General features: G+C 40.9%; 1 protein-coding gene across 1 annotated transcript in view; it reads right to left on the reverse strand.

Annotated features, from left to right (window-relative positions):
* The window catches only part of PDLIM4 (PDZ and LIM domain 4), a 1,207,050-nt gene that overhangs the window by 121,986 nt on the left and 1,062,746 nt on the right, over nucleotides 1–22,318 (reverse strand). The window contains exon 4 of the mRNA XM_044069192.1: nucleotides 12,447–12,631. Within this exon, the coding sequence (XP_043925127.1) occupies nucleotides 12,447–12,631 (185 nt within the window). The remainder of the gene's footprint in view (nucleotides 1–12,446; nucleotides 12,632–22,318) is intronic.

Here is a 22,318-nt window from a genome sequence, read left to right on the forward strand (position 1 = left end):
GTCTCTTGTATATCATGTATAAATGTTTCTGTATGTGCTTACAAAGTGACTGTTCCAAACCTATCCCCTCCTCTACCAAAGAAACTGAACAGTTTATTCACAGCCATTGCAGCACCCCTCTGGTCACAACCAGAACTTGGACAGCTAGAACAAAATGCTACACCCTGCCCCCAGAACCAAGGAGAAAAGGTGTCAGACACATATTTCTTATCCCCAGAAGAGTAGCAATCTCACACAATTGTTAACCAACCTTTCTATTGACCAAACAGTTGCTGACTTTAAAGAGGATGACTTACTTATTGTCTCCCATGTATCTGTCTATCTATATACATATATATGAAATACAAACACACACACAAACAAATGTGCACACACACACACACACACACACACACACACACACACACACACACACACACACACACACACACACACGCACACACATGCACGCATGCACACAGACACACACACACAGAATTAGCAACTTGGCACATCCTGTTATATGTGAATTCTGTTTGCCTGCCTGTCCACTGACCAAGAGGTGCCTCATGACACATTTAATCATGATAATGTATCATTTCAGCTGGCAAAAGACATTGTGTTTGAGCATATGCTATATGATATCATTGTTCAGAGGACGTGAGAGGTGATCTCTCCAGGATGGGCCATCTAGAGGAGACAAAACATGTTTAACTGGTTTGTGAGCCACCACAGGTTCTGTGACTGCTTAGTATTAATGGAGAAACGTTATGAAAATCTAGCAGATGCTCTTTATGTGGTGAAATCTGTTGTGCTCCAACAAGGGACTCATCTACTATGAAGAGGAGAAACCCTTCTGTCGCTGACATTATGACTTAAGCTGCAGTGCTCAACTGCCTGACTACCAAACAGATGGTTAATCTGCTTTTGGGCATCTAGACAGTAAAACAGGCCCTAAAGGATAACAGTCTGGAAGAAGACTGACACTGTTAATTATGAAATAGACCTAATTTTTCAGATAAGTGCTTGGATCCCACACACAGCTCAAATAAAATAACGGATTAAATTATTCTTGCCAGTTCTTATCTCATTTCATATATAAAAGTGACACACACTGAAAAGTTTTCTACTTTCATGTACTTAAGGTTAACTTTGGGAGTGGTGAAATTAGACCACAAAAGCAAGCCTAACATGGTTAAAGTATTGAATGGTAATTTTTTTTGTATTATTTTACTTATCTGAAAAGGATAAGCGGGTCTAATTTCCACAACATCACTGTCTACACTAAGTATTATGAAAATACATGGGGGTGGAATAAAAGACGCTGTCAGAAATTCATTGCTGTTGCAATATAGCACTGCACAGAAGGACAGTGTGAAAGGGCCATGTCTGTATGTAATCTACTGCTGAACATTCACAGTGCAAAATGGATCTATAAAATTATACATATGTATGTATGTATGTACTTATTTATTTATTTATTACTGCCACATTTCTAGATAGTAACACAAACAAGTTTACATTTTAGGGTTACTGATCTTTTAACATACCAGTCTCTCCATTTTAATATTCCGAAGAATGCTGTTCAGAATACATCTAGCCATCTTATCCACGGCCAGCTGTTCAGTTCCCACGCGCTCAAAGTGAGGGTACACACACACACACACACACACACACACACACACACACACACACACACACACACACACACACACACACACACACACACACACACACACACACACACACACACACACACACACACACACACACATCATTGCTGTTGTAGGCTGGGTTCTCTCTTATATAATAAGTATTTTTACTGTACAAGAACCACTTTGTTTAGAATGAATAACATCTTTAAGACATCCTTAAACAGACATTATCAACTTTGGAAAAATGTTTGAGGTAGAAATGAGGGTACATTTAAAGAATCTAGCCTGTAAGAAATATTTCAACATGACTCTATAGAACAGGAGGGCCTTACTGTACTTACAAAAATACAGTAATATTAGAAAATGTGATTTTGATGGACACAGTTATATTAATGGTGTGAATGTTTTACTGTAGACACTAACATTTGTGAGAAAGTAGCATTGAGACATATTTAGAAACTATGAAATTATAGACAACATCCTGCTCAATTTATATGGAAATGGTCTGATGCAACCAGAATTACTGAACTTTTTTAAAAGCAGACAGTCCTAGATTTAAGCAATAATCCATGACTGTGCACGGTTATTTCAGGATTTACCCACAGTTGGTATGGTTTGATCATGAGGGTGAAGCCTGAGTGATTAAACAGAGCCAACTGCCCGTATTTCCTCATATACTCACAGACAGGAGTAGATTATTGCTACTATACAAAAACATTACTTAAAAAAGAAATTACTTACCTTTCTTAAATAATGCAAGTGTATAACAGTACTTATGTCTTTTTCTGCTTTGTCTTTGCTATATTGATGTACTAACCAAGCATATGGCACTTGTGTTCCCACGCTTGAGAAACAACAGAAACATCAGAATTGCTGTTGTTGTTTACTTATTTATTTTTAAGAGTTAGAAACTGACACAGGGACAGTGCAAAGATACAGGGGAAAATGAAGTATCTTTCTGTTTTACTTTTGCAGAATGTACCTGATTTTTCTCATATTTTGGTGTGTTGTCCATAGTATATGCCAACAGAAAAGTCTGGCCGCTCAATGGTACTTCAGCAGCTGAACTTTTTTCTGTTGGTACATGCCTGATTTACAAAGGGCACACTGGTTGGGCTGCCCAGTCAGCATGCTCATTCTTGAATGGCAATGAGACGTTACTGCATAATGGCAGTTCTGTTTGATATTCCAAAGAATTCACAATGACATTTAGGCACATTGTGTCAGCTAAGCATTCCAAGATGGAAGCAGTAATCTTGTTTCTGGGCCACACCTTAAAAGCCTGCTCATGGGTTTGGTCAAAGGCATTCAGCGATATAAAAAACAGGGAAAAAAAAAAAGAGAGAATTATGGTTTAAAGAGAAAGCTCTGTTAGCAGCAGATATTAACAATGTCCCATGAAGAGAACTTTGAAATGTATAGAGAATATTAAACAAGGAAGGGCAGGTTTTCAAATCCTCAACTTAACATGGTTTATGAAATAATGAATGCGATTTTGAAAAGTACAGTTGTGTACACTTACCATAAATGTAGATGTTTGAGTGTATTCACTGTTGCAGTCATCACCTGTGGGGTTATCCCTGCTGTGGTAGCCCTCGGCCGGCCCGAATACCAGAGTTAATGTTTTCTGTGTCGACTGCTGTCGCTTGCTGGATAACGTCAGGTAGTCAGTGCTATAAAGGAAGCAGCCGACGCCATTACATCAGTTTTTCTTGCCCTAACCAATCAGAAGCCCAAGTAAATATAGAAAGTGGTCCTGGTGGCTAAAAGCCACCGTTAGAAACTTATGTCTCCCTAAAGAGAGAAGATATAAGGAGGAAGGAGGGTGGGAAAACAGGACTGCAACAGTGAATACACTTGAACATCTACATTTATGCTAAGTGTACACAACTGTACTATGTTCTTCATGTTTCACTGTTGCAGTCATCACCTTTGGGAGGATGCCCAAAGCTGAGGAGAGGTGTGGTAGGATTTGTAAGAGACCTAGGAATGGGTCAGCATGCCCTGCAGAACTACAGAGGCAAACCCTGCCCTAGCCTTAGAAAATAGGGGTAGGTGGTAATGCTTGGTAAAGTTATGGTGGCTGCTTCCAGGATGTCCTTGGTGGGAACTCCTCTGTGGAATGCTGTGGAAGTGGAGGCTGCCCTAGTGGAATGGGTTTGAAAAGACTTAGGAGGGGTTTCCCATGCAAACTGTAACAGAAATGGATACAGTGTGATATCCATTTGGAAATGGTTTGTTTGGAGATGGGCTTCCCCTCTGCCCCGGGGCACAGTTGACAAGTAGCTGGTCTGTTATCTTGAAAGGTTTAGTACGGTCCAGATAGTATTTGAGCTGTTGGTGCACATCCAGAGAGTGCAGAATTCTTTCCCCCTTGTTTTGAGGGTTAGGAAAGAAGGTGGCTAGATGTATGGCCTGGTTGAGAGTTACATCAGATACCACCTTGGGCATAAAGGAGGGATAAGTCCTCAGGGAGACCCTGTCTGCATGGAAGATGATTGTGGGCTCAATGGCCATCAGTGCCTGAAGTTCTGAAACCCTTCTAGCTGAGGTGATAGCAAAGAGAAAAACAGTCCTCCAGGAGAGGTATTTCAGTTCTGCTGAAGCTGCAGGTTTGAAGGGTGGTAAAATTAGTTTTTCCAAAACATAATTCAGGTCACAGGCTGGAGTGGGTGCCCTTCTGGGAGGTCTGATATTAGAAGCCCCTCTGAGGAATTGTTTAATCAGAGGATGGGAAAACAGGGGCTGTTCTGTATCAAAATGAGCTGAAAAGGCTGATGTGTGGATTTTAATAGAGGAGAAGGAGAGGCCACTATTAGGTAGCTCCCCTAGGTAGTCCAAGACAAGAGGGATGGAAGGTTATGAGGTATTGCCCCCTCTGGACTGGCTCCAGGAGTAGAATCTTTTCCATTTTCCTGCATAAGATTTTCTGGTGCTGGGCCTTCTGGCCTCTGTGATAATGTCTCGGACCTATTTGCTTAACAGGGGTCCCTTGTTTGCCTTTAGAGTATTAGCCACATGCTGATAGTTTGAGAGTTTGCAAGTCCGGGTGCAGCATTCCCTCCATCCCCCCTGATTTAAGAGGTCTGAGATCAGGGGGAGCTGCCTGGGAGGCTATAAGGTCAGGCTGCGCAGTAAAGGGTACCAATGTTGTCTGAGCCAATCTGGTGCAATGAGGATGGCCTTTAGTCTCTCCTCCCTTATTTTGATCAGTACCTTGGGGATAAGAGGCAGAGGAGAGAATGCGTACACAGAGAGGGTGTTCCAGGGGAAGGTCAAGACAGCCACCATCCATGCTAGGTGGTGATACTCCCTGGTACAGAATTTTTTCAGCTGATGGTTGGGATGTGAAACAAAGAGATCCACCTCCGGAGTGCCCCATGCTTTAGTGATTTGTAAAAAGATTTCTGTGTGGAGCTGCCACTCATGGAGGTCCAGTAAGTTTCTGCTTAAGTAGTCCGCCAGGGTGTTGTTGATCCCTGGTAGGTATTGTGCTATCAGGTGCAATCCCATGGAAGAGGCTGCCAGCCAGAGGCTCATAGCTAGCCTGCACAGAGGGTAAGATTGGGTACTCCCTGTTTGTTGATGTACCACATTACTGTAGTGTTATCTGTTTTGATAAGGATAACCCATGGCTTGAGATGGGGTTTGAAGGATGTCAGAGCCTTTTGTACTGCCATCATTTCTTTCTGGTTGATGTGTAAGGGAAGGTGCTGGGCATCCCAAAGACCTTGGGTGCATCTGTATTGTAGGTGAGCACCCCAAGCTATGTCTGAGGCGTCGGTGGTAATGGTCTGCCCAGTTGGGCGGAGGATGAAAGGAAGACCCTTGTTCTGGGCACAGGCCCCTGCCCACCAGAGAAACTCGGCCCTTATGCAGGGGATCAGAGATAGAGAGATCTCTAGAGGCTGAGAGTGCTGACACCAAAGGTTCTTTACGTACCACTGAATTTTTCTCATGTGAAGCCTGGTCAGAGAAATTAGAAGGATGCAATATGCCATGTACCCCAAGGCTTGCAGGAACTTTCTCGCAGTTTGGTAACTTCTGGAAGCCAGCTAGGTAAAAATAGAGAGGCAGGAAGCGCTGTTTTTCTGGGGATAAGAAGGCCATTTTGGATGATGTGTCCAGCAGAGCCCCCAAGAAAATGATCTTCCAGGAGGGTATTTGCCTTGATTTCCTCTCATTGATGGTGTACCCAAAGGAGGTTAGGAGGGTTTTAACAAAGAGAAGGTCTTTTGAGGAGCTTTTCCTTGCAATCTGTCTGAATGAGGCAGTCATCTAATTAAGTGTAATTTTGTATATTTTTCTGTCTGCAAAAGGCTATGACCGGGCTAAGCATTTGGTGAATACTCTGGGAGCAGTAGATAAGCCAAAGGGTAGCACAGAGAACTGAAACAGTAGTGAGCCTGCTCTGAAGTGAAGGAATTTCCTGCAGGATTCCCTTATGGGGATGAGGAGGTAGGCATCTTTTAGATCTAGGGTAACTAACCAGGCATTTTTTGTCAGCATAGGTAGCAGCTGCTGCAAAGTTAGCATTTTGAATTTGGGGACCACCAGGAAGGTGTTCAGAATGGATAGATCGAGGATGGAGTGCCAAGTTCCCTTTTTTTTTTGGGAACAAGGAATAGTCTGGACTAAAACCCTTTGCCTGTTTAGTCTGAGGTGACAGGTTCTACTGCCCCTTGGGATATGAGAGTTTGGACTTGTTTTAATGCCTCTTCCCACTGATTTGGAGGTAAGTCTGCATACCCTCTTGGAATTGGGAGTTTGTTGAAGGAGAATTTTTATCCCTGAGAAATGATCTTTAATACCCATTGATCCTTTGTTACAGAAAGCCAATTCTCTTTGTAGAGGAAGAGCCTTCCTCCTAGTTTCTGGTGAGTGAAAAGAGGGCATGGGGGTGAGGGAGTCATTGAGAGTTTTTGCTATAGAGTGGAAGTAGTCTACTGTTTGGTTCTCTGCTGTCCCTGGGATAGGAGTCTGGGTGGTCTGTCCCTGCGGGGCTCATCTTGCCCCTGTCTGCTAGGTGCAGGAAAGGACCAGTGTTTTGAGGGAAAATTCCTGCTGAACCTAGGAGGTTGTACCTGAAGGAAAACTTTTACTGCTTGCATAGATTTTGCTTTGTCTTCCATCTTTTTAAGCACCTCTTCTGCTTTTACTCCAAACAAGTGGTCCTTATCCAAAGGTGCATCAAGTAATTTAGATTTGACATGATCAGGGAGAGGTTGTTCCTTCAACCATGCATGTCTCCTAATGACAGATCCTGACACTGCTGCCCTGCTTGAGGCTTCTGGGGCATCATATCTACAGTGTAAAGAGTGTTTAGCCACTTGACAAGTAGAGTGCAGTAAATCTGCTAACACTTTAGCATTGGCACAGTCAGGAAAGGTTGAAATCTTTTATTTTAATAGTTCCAAAGTGTGTTGTTGATATTTTAATATGTGGAACTGGCAGTTGAGTGCTCCGATAGCTAAGGTTGCAGAGGTGTACACTTTTTTACCCCATCTGTCCAGCGCTCTGGAGTCCTTGTCAGAAGGAGTAGGAATCTTTGCAGAACTAGCCTGAGCTCCCTTTGGTCCCTGTGTAATGACCTCGGGATCTGCAGCAGGATTTTTGTACAGGTATTTGTGAGAATCCGGTACCCTGTAATACCTGTCAGGTTTTCTGGGATCAGGTGGGAGGGCATCAGGATTTAAGCTGGATTCTTGGAAGACATCATCAACCACCTCTAAGATAGGGGGGATGGCCAAGGATCTGTGCTGGGGCAGGTCTAGAAACTCTCTTAGGCTTTTCTTAGACTGAGGGAAGTCCTGGGATTCCCAGTGGAAATGTTCCCTGATGGTGTGAAGTGTTTCCCCAAAAGAAAGTTCTTCTGGTGGGGAGGCAGAAGGGATGGATTCCTCAGCATATGAATCCTCATAAGCAGTAAGAGGTAGTTGTTCCTCTTCTAAATCTGAATAATCAGACTCCTCAGAATCCTGTTCTGTCAGTATTTCAGGGGAAGGGTCCCTTTTCCTTTAAGAAGGTGCGGCCTGACTACCCTTGATAAGGGTGATAAGAGCTTCCGCCATTTTAGGCATTTGAGCTTGGGGTGGTGGAGCAGGAGTAAAATGTGGCTAGAGGTATTTTTCCTAGGATTGGCCTTGCCTCTCGGCCTAAGAGTATCCCGCGGTCTGAGAGAAACGGTAGTCTGAGGAGAAGACATTGTTTTTTGTCTGGATTCGGTAGTGCAAAAAACCTCCTCATAAGCCGGTGCCTGCATTGCAGCTCCAGACCCGACCAAGGCAGAGACAACCAAAGGCTCGGAAGATGAAGAAGATTTCCACTGCATACCGGACTCCGAAAGGGTCTTAGTAGAGGTCTGCGAAGGTATCGAATTGGGCATCAGGGGATGCAAAGGTGCTTCTCTGAATTCCGGAGAACTGATGACCTGCTTAGCGGTAGAGTCATCAGAAGGCTTAGCATTGTGTGGTCTGTCTCTATCTTTATCCTTACATTTTTTCAGAATGTCTACTGTTTGTTGGCTGACTGATGCCATTTCAGAATGCAAAGACGGAAGACGAAAATACCTGGCTACAAAAAGAGCTCTATGATGAATGGTTCTCGCATTAAATAGGGCACAGAAATGGCAATGGGGGACATTGTGTTCTGGGCCTAAACATGTGATGTAATGCAATATGAATGGAAGTATCGGTGTGGTATTTGCTTTCCATAGACGAGACAATTGTTAACATTTTCAGACATTGGTTACTGCAAGAAAAAAGGATCCCCAACGAGGTACTTAGCTTCAGATGTTTTCAGCTGTAATTCAAACTCTGTTAGCGACCGATAGGCACACTTCCGAACTGCTTCTGCTATGGGCTCCATGGCTAGAAAGACTGATGTAATGTCATCGGCTGCCTTCCTTTATAGCATTGATGACCTGACGTCATCCAGCAAGCGACAGCAACAGATGCAGAAAATCAATTACTCTGGTATTCGGGCCAACCAAGGGCTACCACAATAGGGATAACCCCACAGGTGATGACTGCAACAGTGAAACACCAAGAACATCAGTAATTCTATGTGTGATAAGAGCAATTTCCATCCACTTCATAGGGAACAGTTGCAACTGTGTGTACCAATATTGTACATGCTTTATGGGAATGAAGTTGGTTTTTGGTTTAGACTTTCGACAGTTTTCATTTTTTTTATGAATGCATTATAAATGATGTTTTTGCTGGTCCAGATCTCTAAAAATTTTGGAACATTTTTTTGTTTACATGAACAACATGACTACTTTCTTGAAATTTGTGCACAAATGGTTTGCCACTCATATTAAGTTTTTAGACATCCAACTTAGAAATGACACAGCAGATATGATTATAGGACTCATATGAATTATAAGGCATTTGAGTGTACTGATCATTTACTTCTTACAAGCCTTACTATTACTTACCTTAATGTTGTACCCCTCCTTTCAATAGAGGCCAAACCATTCAAGCCTGGAGCGAATTTGTCGGTACACATCCAATCATCTTAAGCTCCAAGTGAATTTGTTGGTATACATCCAAACAGCTTAAGCCTTTGTGAATTTCTTGGTACACATGCAATCATCTTTATCCCCAGGTGAATGTGTCAGTACACATCCAATCATCTTAAGCCCCGGGTGAATTTGTTAGCACACATCCAATCATCTTAAGTCCCAAGTGAATTTGTTGGTACACATCCAATTATCTTAAGCCTCCGATGAATTTTTGGTGCACATCCAATCATCTAAGTCCTGTTTGAAAGTTGATAGTGTACCACACTGCTTACTCTGTAGGGGTATTCTGTTCCAGAGGTCAGATGGGCAGAGTATGACAAACCTATCCCTCCACTGTATTTTGTATAAATGTTGCAGAACATTTATACTCCTGGAGCTGGTGTTAGTGGAATTGTTAGACATATGAAGATACAAGAGGTCCAGGTCAACTCGGTCCCTAATGGCATGAAAGGTAAGGTACAAATCTCCTCTAAAAAGTTTATAGGCCACTGAATAAAGTAACAGTACATACAGTGTCCCTCGGTAGCTTAGGGTCTTTAAACATAGGTTCATAGGTGTGTACTAGGCTAATGGCCCTGGAGCCTTTACAAGCCTAGCCCATAGGATTACCCTGGCATCATGGCATCTGACCTTAGTTCCTAGTGCCTCTGTCAAATACAGCCACTGGAGTGATCCCTGGGTGAATTTTCTATTTCTCATCCACTCATCAAGATTTCTCTTGAAGAAGGCCAGTGAGGTGCTCTGGTTGACATGTACGGGAAGTCTATTCCATAGCATGGGCAGTCTCTGGGTTATGAACCTGTCCCTCCAGCATGTTCTGTTGATTGTCGTAATGAGGTTACATGTTACCTTCATAATCAGGAACCTCTGGGGTCTTTTTAGCTGTTTAACATGACTAGCAAGGCACATTCTGAAAGGAGTGCGGTACTCAGTAATTGGCTTAATCGATATTCACTTTAAGGTTACAGTGATTTTTGTTAATCTGGATACCATTTACTTGGTAATCAGCTGCATCAGGAAGTAAGACGTTCTTGACAACTATTGTCAGGATTGGGGCTGTGCACTAAATATGACAAAATTTACACTTTTTTACATTTAGCTTGAGGTCATAGTAATACCCATTTACTAACCAGGAAGGCCCACTAAACACGCAGTCCCTTTACAGGGGTAACTTGGGAGCAATGTCTTATTAAGTGACTTGTTCAAGGTCACATAGTAGGCAAATGAGGGCCGGGGAATCAAACTCTGTACCATAGTAACTACAGCTCACAGCCATTTTCTGGCTTAACAAGTCCAACCTGCTATGGGCCATTCTCTCTATTCCAAGTTTTTATGGTGTAAGTTCCTGCTAAAGGGTTTAAGAGTCAGAGGGGGACTTGGCAATAACACCCCATTTGCAGTTGAGGTCCTATTATTTCCAGCCCGAAGATCAAAAAAAGTAAATGTTGAAAAGGACGAGTCCCAGAACAGATCCTAACTGGTCACTGTCATGGCTTCTGATGAGTTACTTGTTACTTTTTCTGTGTGGGTTCTGTATTTTAGCCAGTTTGACATCCATCTTTCCAGACAGGGAATGCCAGAATGGGGTATATGATGTAACATGTCTTTGACAGGTCAATATACACTATGTGAACATCATGGCCACAGGTGACAGCATGCATAACTCTCTATAAGATGTTTACCAAATTCATTTGGCATGATATGCACTTAACAAAACCAAACTGCTGCAGGTTCAAATCTAAAGAGGTTTTTGATATCATAGCTAATAAGGTACACTGTAATACATTCCACGGCTCTACAAATAAGACTCATCCAGCTAATGTCTCTGTAATTTGAAGTGTTGATGGTAGGTCACCCTTATGTAGTGACATCACTACTGTGGTGTGTTAAACTTCAGGGACAAAACCCGTGGCTAAATTCAAACTGAACAGTTTGAGGAATGGCCTTACCAGGGCATGTTTAAAACTGTTCATTAAACAACCAGATGCACTGTCAGTCCCCATGGATAATGCATTGCTAGTCTTAGAAAGCACCTTCAGTGCATGTTACTTTGTGATGACAGAGGATTAAGGTATTTAGGGACACGAGGACTTTGGATAGAAATGTCTGAGTTAAAATTTGCACTGAATTGTTTGCTAGTATATTGGTAAAGTGCACTGAGTTTGAATAGGCTGTGCCACTCTAAACTCAGAGCACTCTATCCATCCATCCAACCATAACTCCTTTTTCCCATTTTTGCACGTGGGGTCAGTGTCACTTCAACAGTGACAGTCATTCAGAGCCAATGTTGACACTGTCAGATGAATAGCCCTGCCACTGTTGTTCTTTCATGTCACACATACACATGCACACTCACCCCATGGTCAATTTAGAATTTCCATCCCTCCTGCTGTAAATCTTTGGAATGTGGGAAGAGACCAGAGCACCTGGAGAAAAGCCATGCAAACACAGGGGAAGACCCCATTGTGCAAATACCCTCTATTCAGGCAAACAATTAAGATTTTAACACATACAAGACAAACTACACTGCACTAATAAATATTTACCTGCCTTCTGCTAAACATTTTCAATGTGTCTGTGGCAGATAGTATGGAAGATTAAGGCTATGGACTGTTAATGAGTTGCTTCATGTAGTTTATGGTTTGACTTCCTCAGCTTCCATTTGCTCACTGTGTGACTTTGTAATTTAAGCAGGCACTATTATGAGAAACTGGGCTACACTCTTCAATTGTCTTCTGGGCTGTAAGCATATAACTGCATATGAAGTACTACCTCTATGCAACTGCTGTTGTAAGTCTTATTTATGGTCATTAACAAAGAATGTTATCCACTAGTTGTATAATGCATGGGTTTCACGTGCACAGAAGGCACTTATTTAATAACATCTTTTACATGTAGCAATCTGTGTATTAGGCCCAAGTTACTACATAAACGCCTCATCAGCAATTGTTCTTGTTACCTTTAAAAGGACCAGTTTCTCATTGCATGAGGAGCTGCTGTATGTATTCAGTTTTTAGGGTAACACTGCTGTATGTAGTCAGTTTTTAGGGTAACGCTGCTGTATGTAGTCAGTTTTTAGGGTAACGGTGGGAAAGTTTTTTTTCCCTTAACTGTCAATGGATATTTCAATTTTTCATGTGTGTGAATTCCTGTGTATGACATTTGAGCCACAGTTAGTAGCACAGCAAGCAGTGATGAGGTTCCCATTGCAGAACTTTATATGTTTTAATGTTGTACCAGGATTATGACGATTTCATAGCTGTTATTGTACTGCTTCATCAGCTTACCTTGTAGGTGAAGAAATCTGCAGGCTACTGAGGTGTGTTGGTAAAACATCATCGTTATTATTTGAATAGAGGCCAACTGGATTGTTGTACTGTATGCTGTGGATAGGCCTGCTATCGACCGTGTTGCTTCCAGCAGTGGACTGCATTGGTTTTCTGTTTTGAGCAGTTACAACTGCTACATTGTCCTAAAGAAAGATAAAGCATGGTCTTTAGTATCTGACAACATTTTTCAGTATTACAGGGGGTATAAACATGTTTACAAATGTCAATGTCCATGGTAACATATAATTACAGCTTTCAACATATCCTATGTGTATGCTCTCTGAATATTAGTTTTACTTCAAAACAGTACAGGCTATTTAATTGCTTAACACAGTGAGGAAAAACAATGCTTCAGAAAACTCCTTCTCATTACACTTCTCTTTGTATTTACTGCTAGAACCAAGAGGTATGCAGTAACAAGTGAGAATTGTCTTTGTATTTATTGCTAGAACCAAGAGGTATGCATTAACAAGTGAGTATTGTCTTTGTATTTATTGCTAGAACCAAGAGGTATGCAGTAACAAGTGAGTATTGTCTTTGTATTTATTGCTAGAACCAAGAGGTATGCATTAACAAGTGAGTATTGTCTTTGTATTTATTGCTAGAACCAGGAGGTATGCAGTAACAAGTGAGTATTCCAGATGCAATGCATTTTCAGACAGCATGTAATTTTGCAGGTGGTGAATGCAATTTACTTATAGTCCTTATTGCGTACTCTTAATGGATTAATTGTTTCACAGCCATGGCAAACAAATACCATATGCCAAAGTGGAATACCTATAAAACACCCTTCTTCTCAGAATAAGGTCTAAAAAATCTTAACCATCTGTTCACACAGCAACACCCCAACTTTTATACTTTAAAGCCATAGCAATGGTGAGGTGAAGGGAGTGAGTGCTTTGAGCGCAAGTTATTAGAGGGCATGATTGCAACTGTAGAAGAACAATGCCAAACAGTTCTTGCAAGCAAGCATTGCCAATTAGGTATTTGAATTCATTAGTAAAGAACATCTTTTTTTATATTCTCAACTGCATTAGTGTTCCAAATAGTATTAATTTAAATCTCTCTTTTTTTCTACCTAAATATTATTTTACAATTAATAATACTGATTCTCAGATAAAACTGTAAATTATGGAGTTAGGCAAGGATTTCCTGTCTTTCAGACTCTGTCTCTACTTGCCGTTAATCCTATAATTAATTAAATTTTACAAGATACGAACATTAATTCCTTTAAAACGAGTTCTATTTCTTTTAAAGTTTTGGCATAGACTAATAAATTAAGATTAACTACTGACTCTGTTTATCTATCTTTGGTTTAGTTAAGAGTGAGTCTGAAACATGTAAAAAGACTAATAAGTTTTCCAATTAATGAAAAAAGCAACCAGAAGTAATGCTTACATGTAAAACGTTTTTAATTCCAGGAAATTTTAATAAAGCTAACAGTATAACAGTTTTAGGATGGACTTTTTTGAAATGTATTTGCTTTCTTCCCCAACTAAAGTAAACGTGTAACAAAATGCCAGTCTCTGTGCATTTATCACTTAATCTTAATATTTCTTTTGCAAGGATAATTTTTAAATGAAAATATTTCCTCGTTTCTTATCCAGAGGAAAATATATATATCCTACCAGATTAATTTCATTATAATACAAACTAGATATGGTGGTCTGTGTTTTTTTTTTTTTTTTTTTTTGAGAGAAAGATGTCCTAGATTTCTATGGAAGATAATAAACAGGCTTAGTGACATTATAGGTTATAACATAAAATATCTTATTTTTTGTCGTTTACCCAAATTTGGAAAAAACTAACATTATTTTGGATCAGTGTTTAGCAAGAACTAGAAATTCAGTTTAGCAGTTACAAATTCCTACCTTGTGGGAATCTTATAATCTTTAACATTTATATTTCAATTACCAGTTTAACAATTTTCTTGGTTTTCTTACTTTGACGTTTATATTTCTATTACTTATTTTACAGTTTTCTTGGTCTTCCTGCTTATTTTTGCTTTCCGCTGAATATTAAGAGGGCCTAAGTATGCATTAGGCATGTCTGCATGGACATATGCATGTATGTGTGTGTGTGTGTGTGTGTGTGTGTGTGTGTGTGTGTGTGTGTGTGTGTGTGTGTGTGTGAGTGTGTGCATATTTATTTATTCATTTAGCTTTGCTTATTATAAAATCTAGAGCTGACTCAGTTTAGTTTCCTTGTCGTAAGAGAACATCCATTTGAGGAAAAGAAATAAACGTTTAACAAAATGTTTACATATAATATTCTTAGAATATAATACTATGGCATACATAAACACAGAAAATAGTCTAGTTTAAATAAAAGAAGCTGTGCAAATTGATCTATTAAAGAAAAGAAGGATATTAGAGTATGACATAACAAAATAGTATGTCAGGATATGTATTCTATTTAGAAAAATAGAGTGTTTAGTCCCAAGTCCACAAGTGTGAAAAGCTAAAGGTCAGATAGTGAGAAAGCTGGTACTGTTCATTAATGTGACATATATTTACCAGTACCCTAATACAGGTGCATTTGTTCTGTAGTAGTAAGTGTTCCCTTTGTTTTTAAGTGAGAAGTCGTCTTTGGCTATAATTTCAATATATAGACTATTCCATACAGCACAGCCTAGTTTAAAGAAAGATTTTTTACAAGAGGTTAGTGTGAAGGGAGGTCTGAATAATTTCAGAGATAATTTCTGAGGCCACGTGAAAATTCAGGCACTTTTAATTTTTTATAAGGGGCTGACAGAAACATTCATCAAGTAGTTTAAACATGAAAAATTATTGGAAGGTTGTTAAGTGGCAGAAAGTAGGCATTCGTTGGCCTGATTACCACTCATCATTTAAGTGGACAGGTTATAAAACGTGTTGGCTGGCAGAAAACATTTATTGTGTTCCCTGTTCTTTTTTCACCTGTGTTCAAATGTAACTGTTTTGCACATCTGGCACTCAAACTAATTGCCTTCAGAGAGTTGTGAAGTTCCCCATTCATCTTGTCTAGTGGATCACTTAATGCCTTTTGTTAAATGCACACAGCAGAATACAGTTTCTTTGAAAAACTAATATACATTTAGTCTGTCTAGGACCTTTCACAGATTACTTAAGTGGTCTTCATCATCCATGCACCAAAAATACCATCAGGGTAACACTGAATCTCAGGTATTACCCGGGTTCGCTTAACAAGTTCAAGGTTTGAAATGATGGAATTCAGATGTAAAAAAAATCAATTGAAATTACAAGAAGAAGTCACTGTCACACCATTTTGCATGGAGGGAGGTTTTTTTTTCCTGCTGCATCCCCTGCAGCCTTGTTACTTATGTACAGTAAATGTGAGACTACTGTTCCTTGAAGTATGGGTATACCATGAGTCATTACAACATTGGATATAACATCATCATCATCAACCTCCTTTTCCCCATTTTCTACATGGGGTTGGGGTGTTCTGTCAACTGTCGCTATCTCTCTCTCTCTCTTTCTCTCTCTAGTCAGCGTCCCTCTCCTACCTTCTTCTACACTCATGTCTGACTGTCGCAGGTCTTCTCTCACAAAATCCACCCACTCCTTTGCTGGGCACCCTCATTTTCCTCTTGTCTTCTTGTCTCTCCCAAATCTTCTTCTCTAGCTTGCCTTCTGCTTTTCTGCATGTGTCCCTGATCCACTGTAATCTGTGCTCTTTGATCTTTTCTGCAATTGGAGCTACTTTGGCTTCTGCTCTTATGTCCTCATTTCTTCATCTGTCCCACAGTGTGCATCCTACCACCCATCTCAGCCACTTCCTTTCTATCACCTCTAGCTTCTTCAACTGCGCTGCACTTACCATTAAACAATGTTTATTTTACCATTATTTTGTTGACCGTGGTTTGGTTCTTTCATTTATTTTATTGCATATTTGTGGGTGTGTTGGTTGAACCATTTACCTGCACTTGTGCTCCTTTGTGTGCTCTGCTTTACTGCCCAGGTTTTTCTACTATACAGTAACACTGCTCACACTACTCTTTTGTATACCTTGCTTTTCAGCTTCTTTGGCATTTTTCTGTCATACACTACCCTTGACACTCCGTGCTGATTGACTTCAGCCCCTCTGATTCAAGCTTTGACTTCCCCATTCAAACTTCCCTTCCCCTCAGACACCCCTTATGCTTGAAGCTGTTAAGCTGTTCTGCTATTTTTCCTTCTATATCAGTTATCTGCTTCTTCCAATGTCCCCATTTGTTGCTATTACCACTGTCTTTTCTGCACATAGTTTCATCCCATGTGCCTTCAGTATTGCATTCCTTTCCCCTATCCTTTGCTGAAGTTCTTGCACAGTGTGCCTGTAATGCCACATTGTCTGCATACAGCAGCTTTGTTGATCTGTGCTCTTTGACCTGTTTACTGATATAGTCCATCACCAGTATGAACAGCAGTGGGCTTAGAGATGAACCCTCATGCATGCTCATTCCCACTGGGAACCTCACTGTGAGACTGAACACTGTCCATACTTGAGTCATTGGGTCCTTGTACATAGCTTGCACTAGTTCTACTAATGCTAAATGGCAGAGACCCACCACAGGACTACCCAAATCAACTTTCTTGGGACCTTGTTACATGCATTCTCCAAGTCTAGAAATGCCCAGTTGGATATTTTCCTTACTTCTAGTTTCTTCTCAAGTATTCATTTCACTGCAAACAAAATAACAGTTTAGCTGAGTCCTGATCTGAATCCAAACTGCTCATCTCCCATCTTACTTTCTATTACTCTGCATATTTGTTTATCAATCACCTTCTCCAGGACTTTCATGCACTGTGATAGGATACAGAATGTGTGTAATAATGTATGTGTGTGTATGTATGTATATATATATATATATATATATATATATATATATGTGTATGGATCTACTTCAGAATGTCGACCGTTCAGAATGCCGACTTTCATATGGCTGATACCATATGATCGACATTCCGAAATACCGACATCCTGAAATAGCACCATTTACCTACCTGTAAACACAGTAAAACTGTGTTATGCAAGAGGGCAAGCCCCCCTGCACCCCCCGCACCCTCTGCTACTTAAATATTCTCAATCTGAGATCGCACTACAGTGCAGGAAAGGGGAATCTCCCAGTCCCGCACTGTAGCGGGATCTCACCTATCATTTGTTGGCCTTTCAAATGTTCGCTCATATGGTGTCAGCCATATGGGTATCGAACATTTGAAAGTTCGAGCAAATGAATGGCTCCCATATATATATATATATATTCACCTACACTTCTTTTTTCCCTTTTTCCCATTTTTGCACAATTGGTGCAGGGTGTCACTTCAGGTGGCTTGCTCTCTCTAATATACATATACATATATATATATATATATATATATATATATATATATATATATATGTATATATATATATATATATATATATATATATATATATATATATATTCACCCACAATCACAGTTCTTGTTTCGTGTACATTCACACTTATAGCTTCACTACTCAGGAGTGCATTCTTTGGAATTTCAGCAGGCTCACCGTCTTTGGAAGTCCCTTTCTGTTTAGCTAAAAAGCTGACAGAGATACTACTCCAGTACAAAAAGAAAAATAACAGTACCAAAGCAATACATTATGTGTAAAGAACTTGCATGAACTTTCAGCTTCTACTACACCAGTCTTTATAAAACACTTTCTCCTATTAGACAGGCAAAATTACTTTATGTCTTTATGGCTGGTACAGATATTGTACAATATGCATCTATAGGTTTATACTAACATTAAAATCTTTTCAAATATGCAGATCTCCAGCAGTGTAAAGTAGTACAAAGAGGCAGAATACAGCAGTATGGGATCATAGGAGATTACTAGGCTATCAACCCAGAGGTCATTTTAACGCTGGCCGTTTCATCCCAATGTAATACCATAGAAGTGCTAATCCATACCCAAGATTGCACTGATGACTGCCCATGTCCAAGAGGGTTGTGGGCATTATCTCTGGTAAGAATTTATGGTGTCCCATCCACTCGTCCAGATTCCTCTTGAACAGTGTCATACAGGTAGTCTGTTTCACATGAATTGGTAGCCTGTTCCAAAGATGTGGCAGTCGCTGAGAGATAAATCTGTCCCTCCAGCATGTCCTATTTAAGTTGCAGGCCATATTTAAGTCCCTGGAATGGGTAGCCCTAGACCCATTTTATTTACGAATATGCAGCAAGTTCAATAGGTTTGGGTCTTGGATTGCTCTGTAGGCCAGATATAAATCTCGTCTAAGAAGTCTATACAATATGGAATATAGTGACAGGGACTTTAGTCAGTCTGTGTAAGGCACATGATGGACCACCTTGATTTTCTTTGTTAGAAAGCTCTGAAGTCTATCTAATTGCTGTACGGTACATGCCAAATGGGGCGTTATACTCCATTAAGGTCCGGATAAGTAACGAGTATAGTGGGGTTATAAATTCTTTTGTTCTCATTGCAATGCCTTCACTAATCAAGTGTGCTGTGTGGAAAGCTTCCCTTACTATGGTAGACACATGGTAGTTGAAGTTAAGCTTGCAGTTAATCTGTGATCCCAGTTCCCTTACCTCGTCATGGGTATTTAGGGTATTGTTATTGATTTTATAGTGTGAAGGGACATTGTTTGTGCCGAAGGGAATGATGATGTATTTCTCTGCATTCAGTTTGAGACTGTGACTAATATGCCAGTAGATGGTCTGCATGAGACCCTCCTGGAGAATACTGATATAATTTGGGGAGTCAGTGATTGCACCTACTTTGAAGTCGTCTGCAAACTTGGTCAGCCACAGCCCCCTACTTTTGAGATGAACTTCTGAGAAGTACATACCAAACAGGAGGGGGACCAGCACCGACATCTGTGGAATCCGCTGGTAACAGGTCTGCTGGATGATGTGGAGTCACCCACTTTGATAGTGTGTCTGGTTTGTGAGCCAGTTGGTAACCCATCGTACAACAGAGGGGTTTACATTCAGTTTGCAAAGTTTATCGGCAATGCCTGAATGTGGGATTGCGTCAAAAGCTTTTGCCAAGCCGAGGTATGCTGTGTGCACAGATTTTCCCTCATCAATGGCCTCGGTCACACTATTAAAGAAATCTACCAGATTTAACAGGCAATCTGCCCTTCACAAAGCCGAATTGGGTAGGATCCAGGGTTTGGAGGTTACCAATGTCTTTATTTATCAGCAAACAAAAAGATGCCTAATGCTGAGAGTAAGAACACTTTAATTCCAAAAAACAAATAAAAACAGGTAAACGCTTTCACGATTGCTCACTTCTTCAGACTTTAACAAACAGTATGAAAAAACAGGCCTTTAAATACGAAAAACTTCCAGTTAATTCAAACCAATTAAAATTGTTGGGTGTTAATATTTATCAGTGAGCTAAGCCTCTCTTCTTTAGGAGAGGCTTTAAAGCAACAGCACTATTCAAACCAGGTGGCATATATGCTTTAAAGTTGACAATCCATTTTAACTCAGCAAGTTCAGTCTCATTACTCAAATCCCCTGCCGTTAAACTTTCATTTAATTTCTGTAGTACCAAGAACTTAAAGCTGTGACTCATACCAGCTTCAGATACATGTTTCGCTCATGCATTTGTTAATTTATTACTTCGTATATTACTCTGATGCTGCAGAATCCTGTCCTTAAACATATGATTTGTCTTCCCTATATAATATGAATCACATACATTACACTTAGCCATATAGACCAGATTTTTCATACAACAGTCTACATAAAAGGACAGATGCATAGGTTCCATACTTAATGGATGCATAATCAAGTGTGTAGACCATATATAAGTGCATGCCTTGCAAGACCGGCATGCATGAGTGCCCTCATAAAGCTATCACAACAATGAATCAAACACATAAACACACAAAGACATACTCGGAGGCTCTGAGCAAAAATTTACCTAAACAGCAGAGGCCTCCAAAGCAGACACCCAAGCAACCGTCCAAAGCAGACACCCAAGCAACCGCCACCTCATGACACACCACAGGCAACACATAAAACACAAAATCAGTGTGCAAAGCAGTCACAGCCCTTAAGGCCAAATACAACACCAAACATACTTGTCATAGGTGACTCCATAGTCAGACACACTGACGTCCCACTCACCAGGCTGAACAAGGAGAGGGTCACAGTAAGCTGCCTATCGGGTGCTAGAATCCGCCACATAACACAAGCACTCGGGTCACTCCACAGCAAGTACAAATATGACACAGTCATTGTCCATGCTGGTGTGAACGACCTGAGACGCACCTCCCTGGACTACATGAAAAGAGACATAGAGGAGCTCTCTGATTATGTAGCCCAGGCAGGTATGACCCTGACCCTGAGCAGCATCCTTCCTTCACCAAGAATGATGCCACAACATAGAGACAAGATGATCAGCTTTAACAATTGGCTTAATTTCTGGTGTCATTCAAAGGGGATCCAGTGTCTGTCTGCCTGGGATGACATGCTTGACAAGCCACGCTGCCATGAGGGCGGCTTGCACCTGTCACCCCTGGGATTCCGGATATTGGCTAAGGATCTTGCAACCCCCATAGTGCCTTTTTTAGGCAAGGCTCAAATTCTAAACCTACCACCCTAGAAAACAAAAATGGGAAGAAACTAAGGGTAATGCTGCTCAATGCCAGAAGTCTAAATCTCAAAATGCACGCACTCGAGGCCCTTCTCAGTATGGAGAACATCGATGTCTGTGCTGTGACTGAAACCTGGTTCAAGGCTCCTGAGAGCACCCTGGCACTATCAGGTTTTACCTCATATCATGCGTTCCGGCCCCAAAACCCGGACCACATCACAAAAGGGGGGGGTGTATCCATATTCATCAAGGATACCCACACCTCCAGGTTGGTGGCAATGCACGAAGCATCGGAAACCATCCAGGTGCAATTAACCATAGCAAAACTGCTCTACAATTTGTAGCATGCTACAGGCCACCCTCTCAAACTCAGGAACCCCACACAGCCTTCCTGAAGACACTGGAGGGTATAAATGTATCTCCAAACACCATTATATTGGGTGACTTCAACTACCCGAATATAGACTGGGAACATTACTCAAGCCCAAACTTTCTAGCCCAAAGGTTCCTGGAGTTCATAAATTCAAATGCCATGGAACAACTAGTCATCATCCCCACAAGAGGAGAAAATATACTAGATCTCATCATCACAAACATGGGGACAAAATGCTCCACACCGGAAGTATATCCCTCATTGGTGAGATCATATCATAAACTAATCTCACTGGATATCCACATCCCGCCCCCACTCCAAACAAAAAAGACCACAGTGAAGAACTTCTCTAAAGCAAACTTCACACTACTCAAGACTGGTGTGGTATCCTTCAAGGCCCCCGAGCCAGTGGAAACCACAACCCAAGCTGCGGAAGCCCTTACAAATGCCTTCTATGAACACCTCCAGGACTGCATGGATCAGGCAATCCCTAATAAAACCAAGACTCTTTCCACCAAGGGCAAACGTCCAGTCTGGTGGACCCCAGCCATAAACAAACTTTACAATAAGAGGAGAAAGCTGTTACATGATAGAGCAAAATCCATAAAAGAGAAGACACCTTTGATCATTATTAGTAAAAAAATATGAGCACTCATAAAATCATCCAAGGCCGACTTTGAGAGAAAAATTGCCACAGATTCAAAAGACAATCATAAGGCCTTCTTCAGCTATGTTAGAAACCTGGGTGGAAACTCCCAGACATGCTCAGAATTAGTCCAAAATGATACAAAAATCACTGAACCCACAGACATTGCCAACATACTGGCAGACAGGTTCAGTGCAAACTTCACTGCCCTCTCCCCCCCAAAAG

Source organism: Protopterus annectens, chromosome 4.part0 (assembly GCF_019279795.1).
Source record: "Protopterus annectens isolate FY-2018-M chromosome 4.part0, PAN1.0, whole genome shotgun sequence".
Lineage (NCBI taxonomy): Eukaryota > Metazoa > Chordata > Ceratodontiformes > Protopteridae > Protopterus > Protopterus annectens.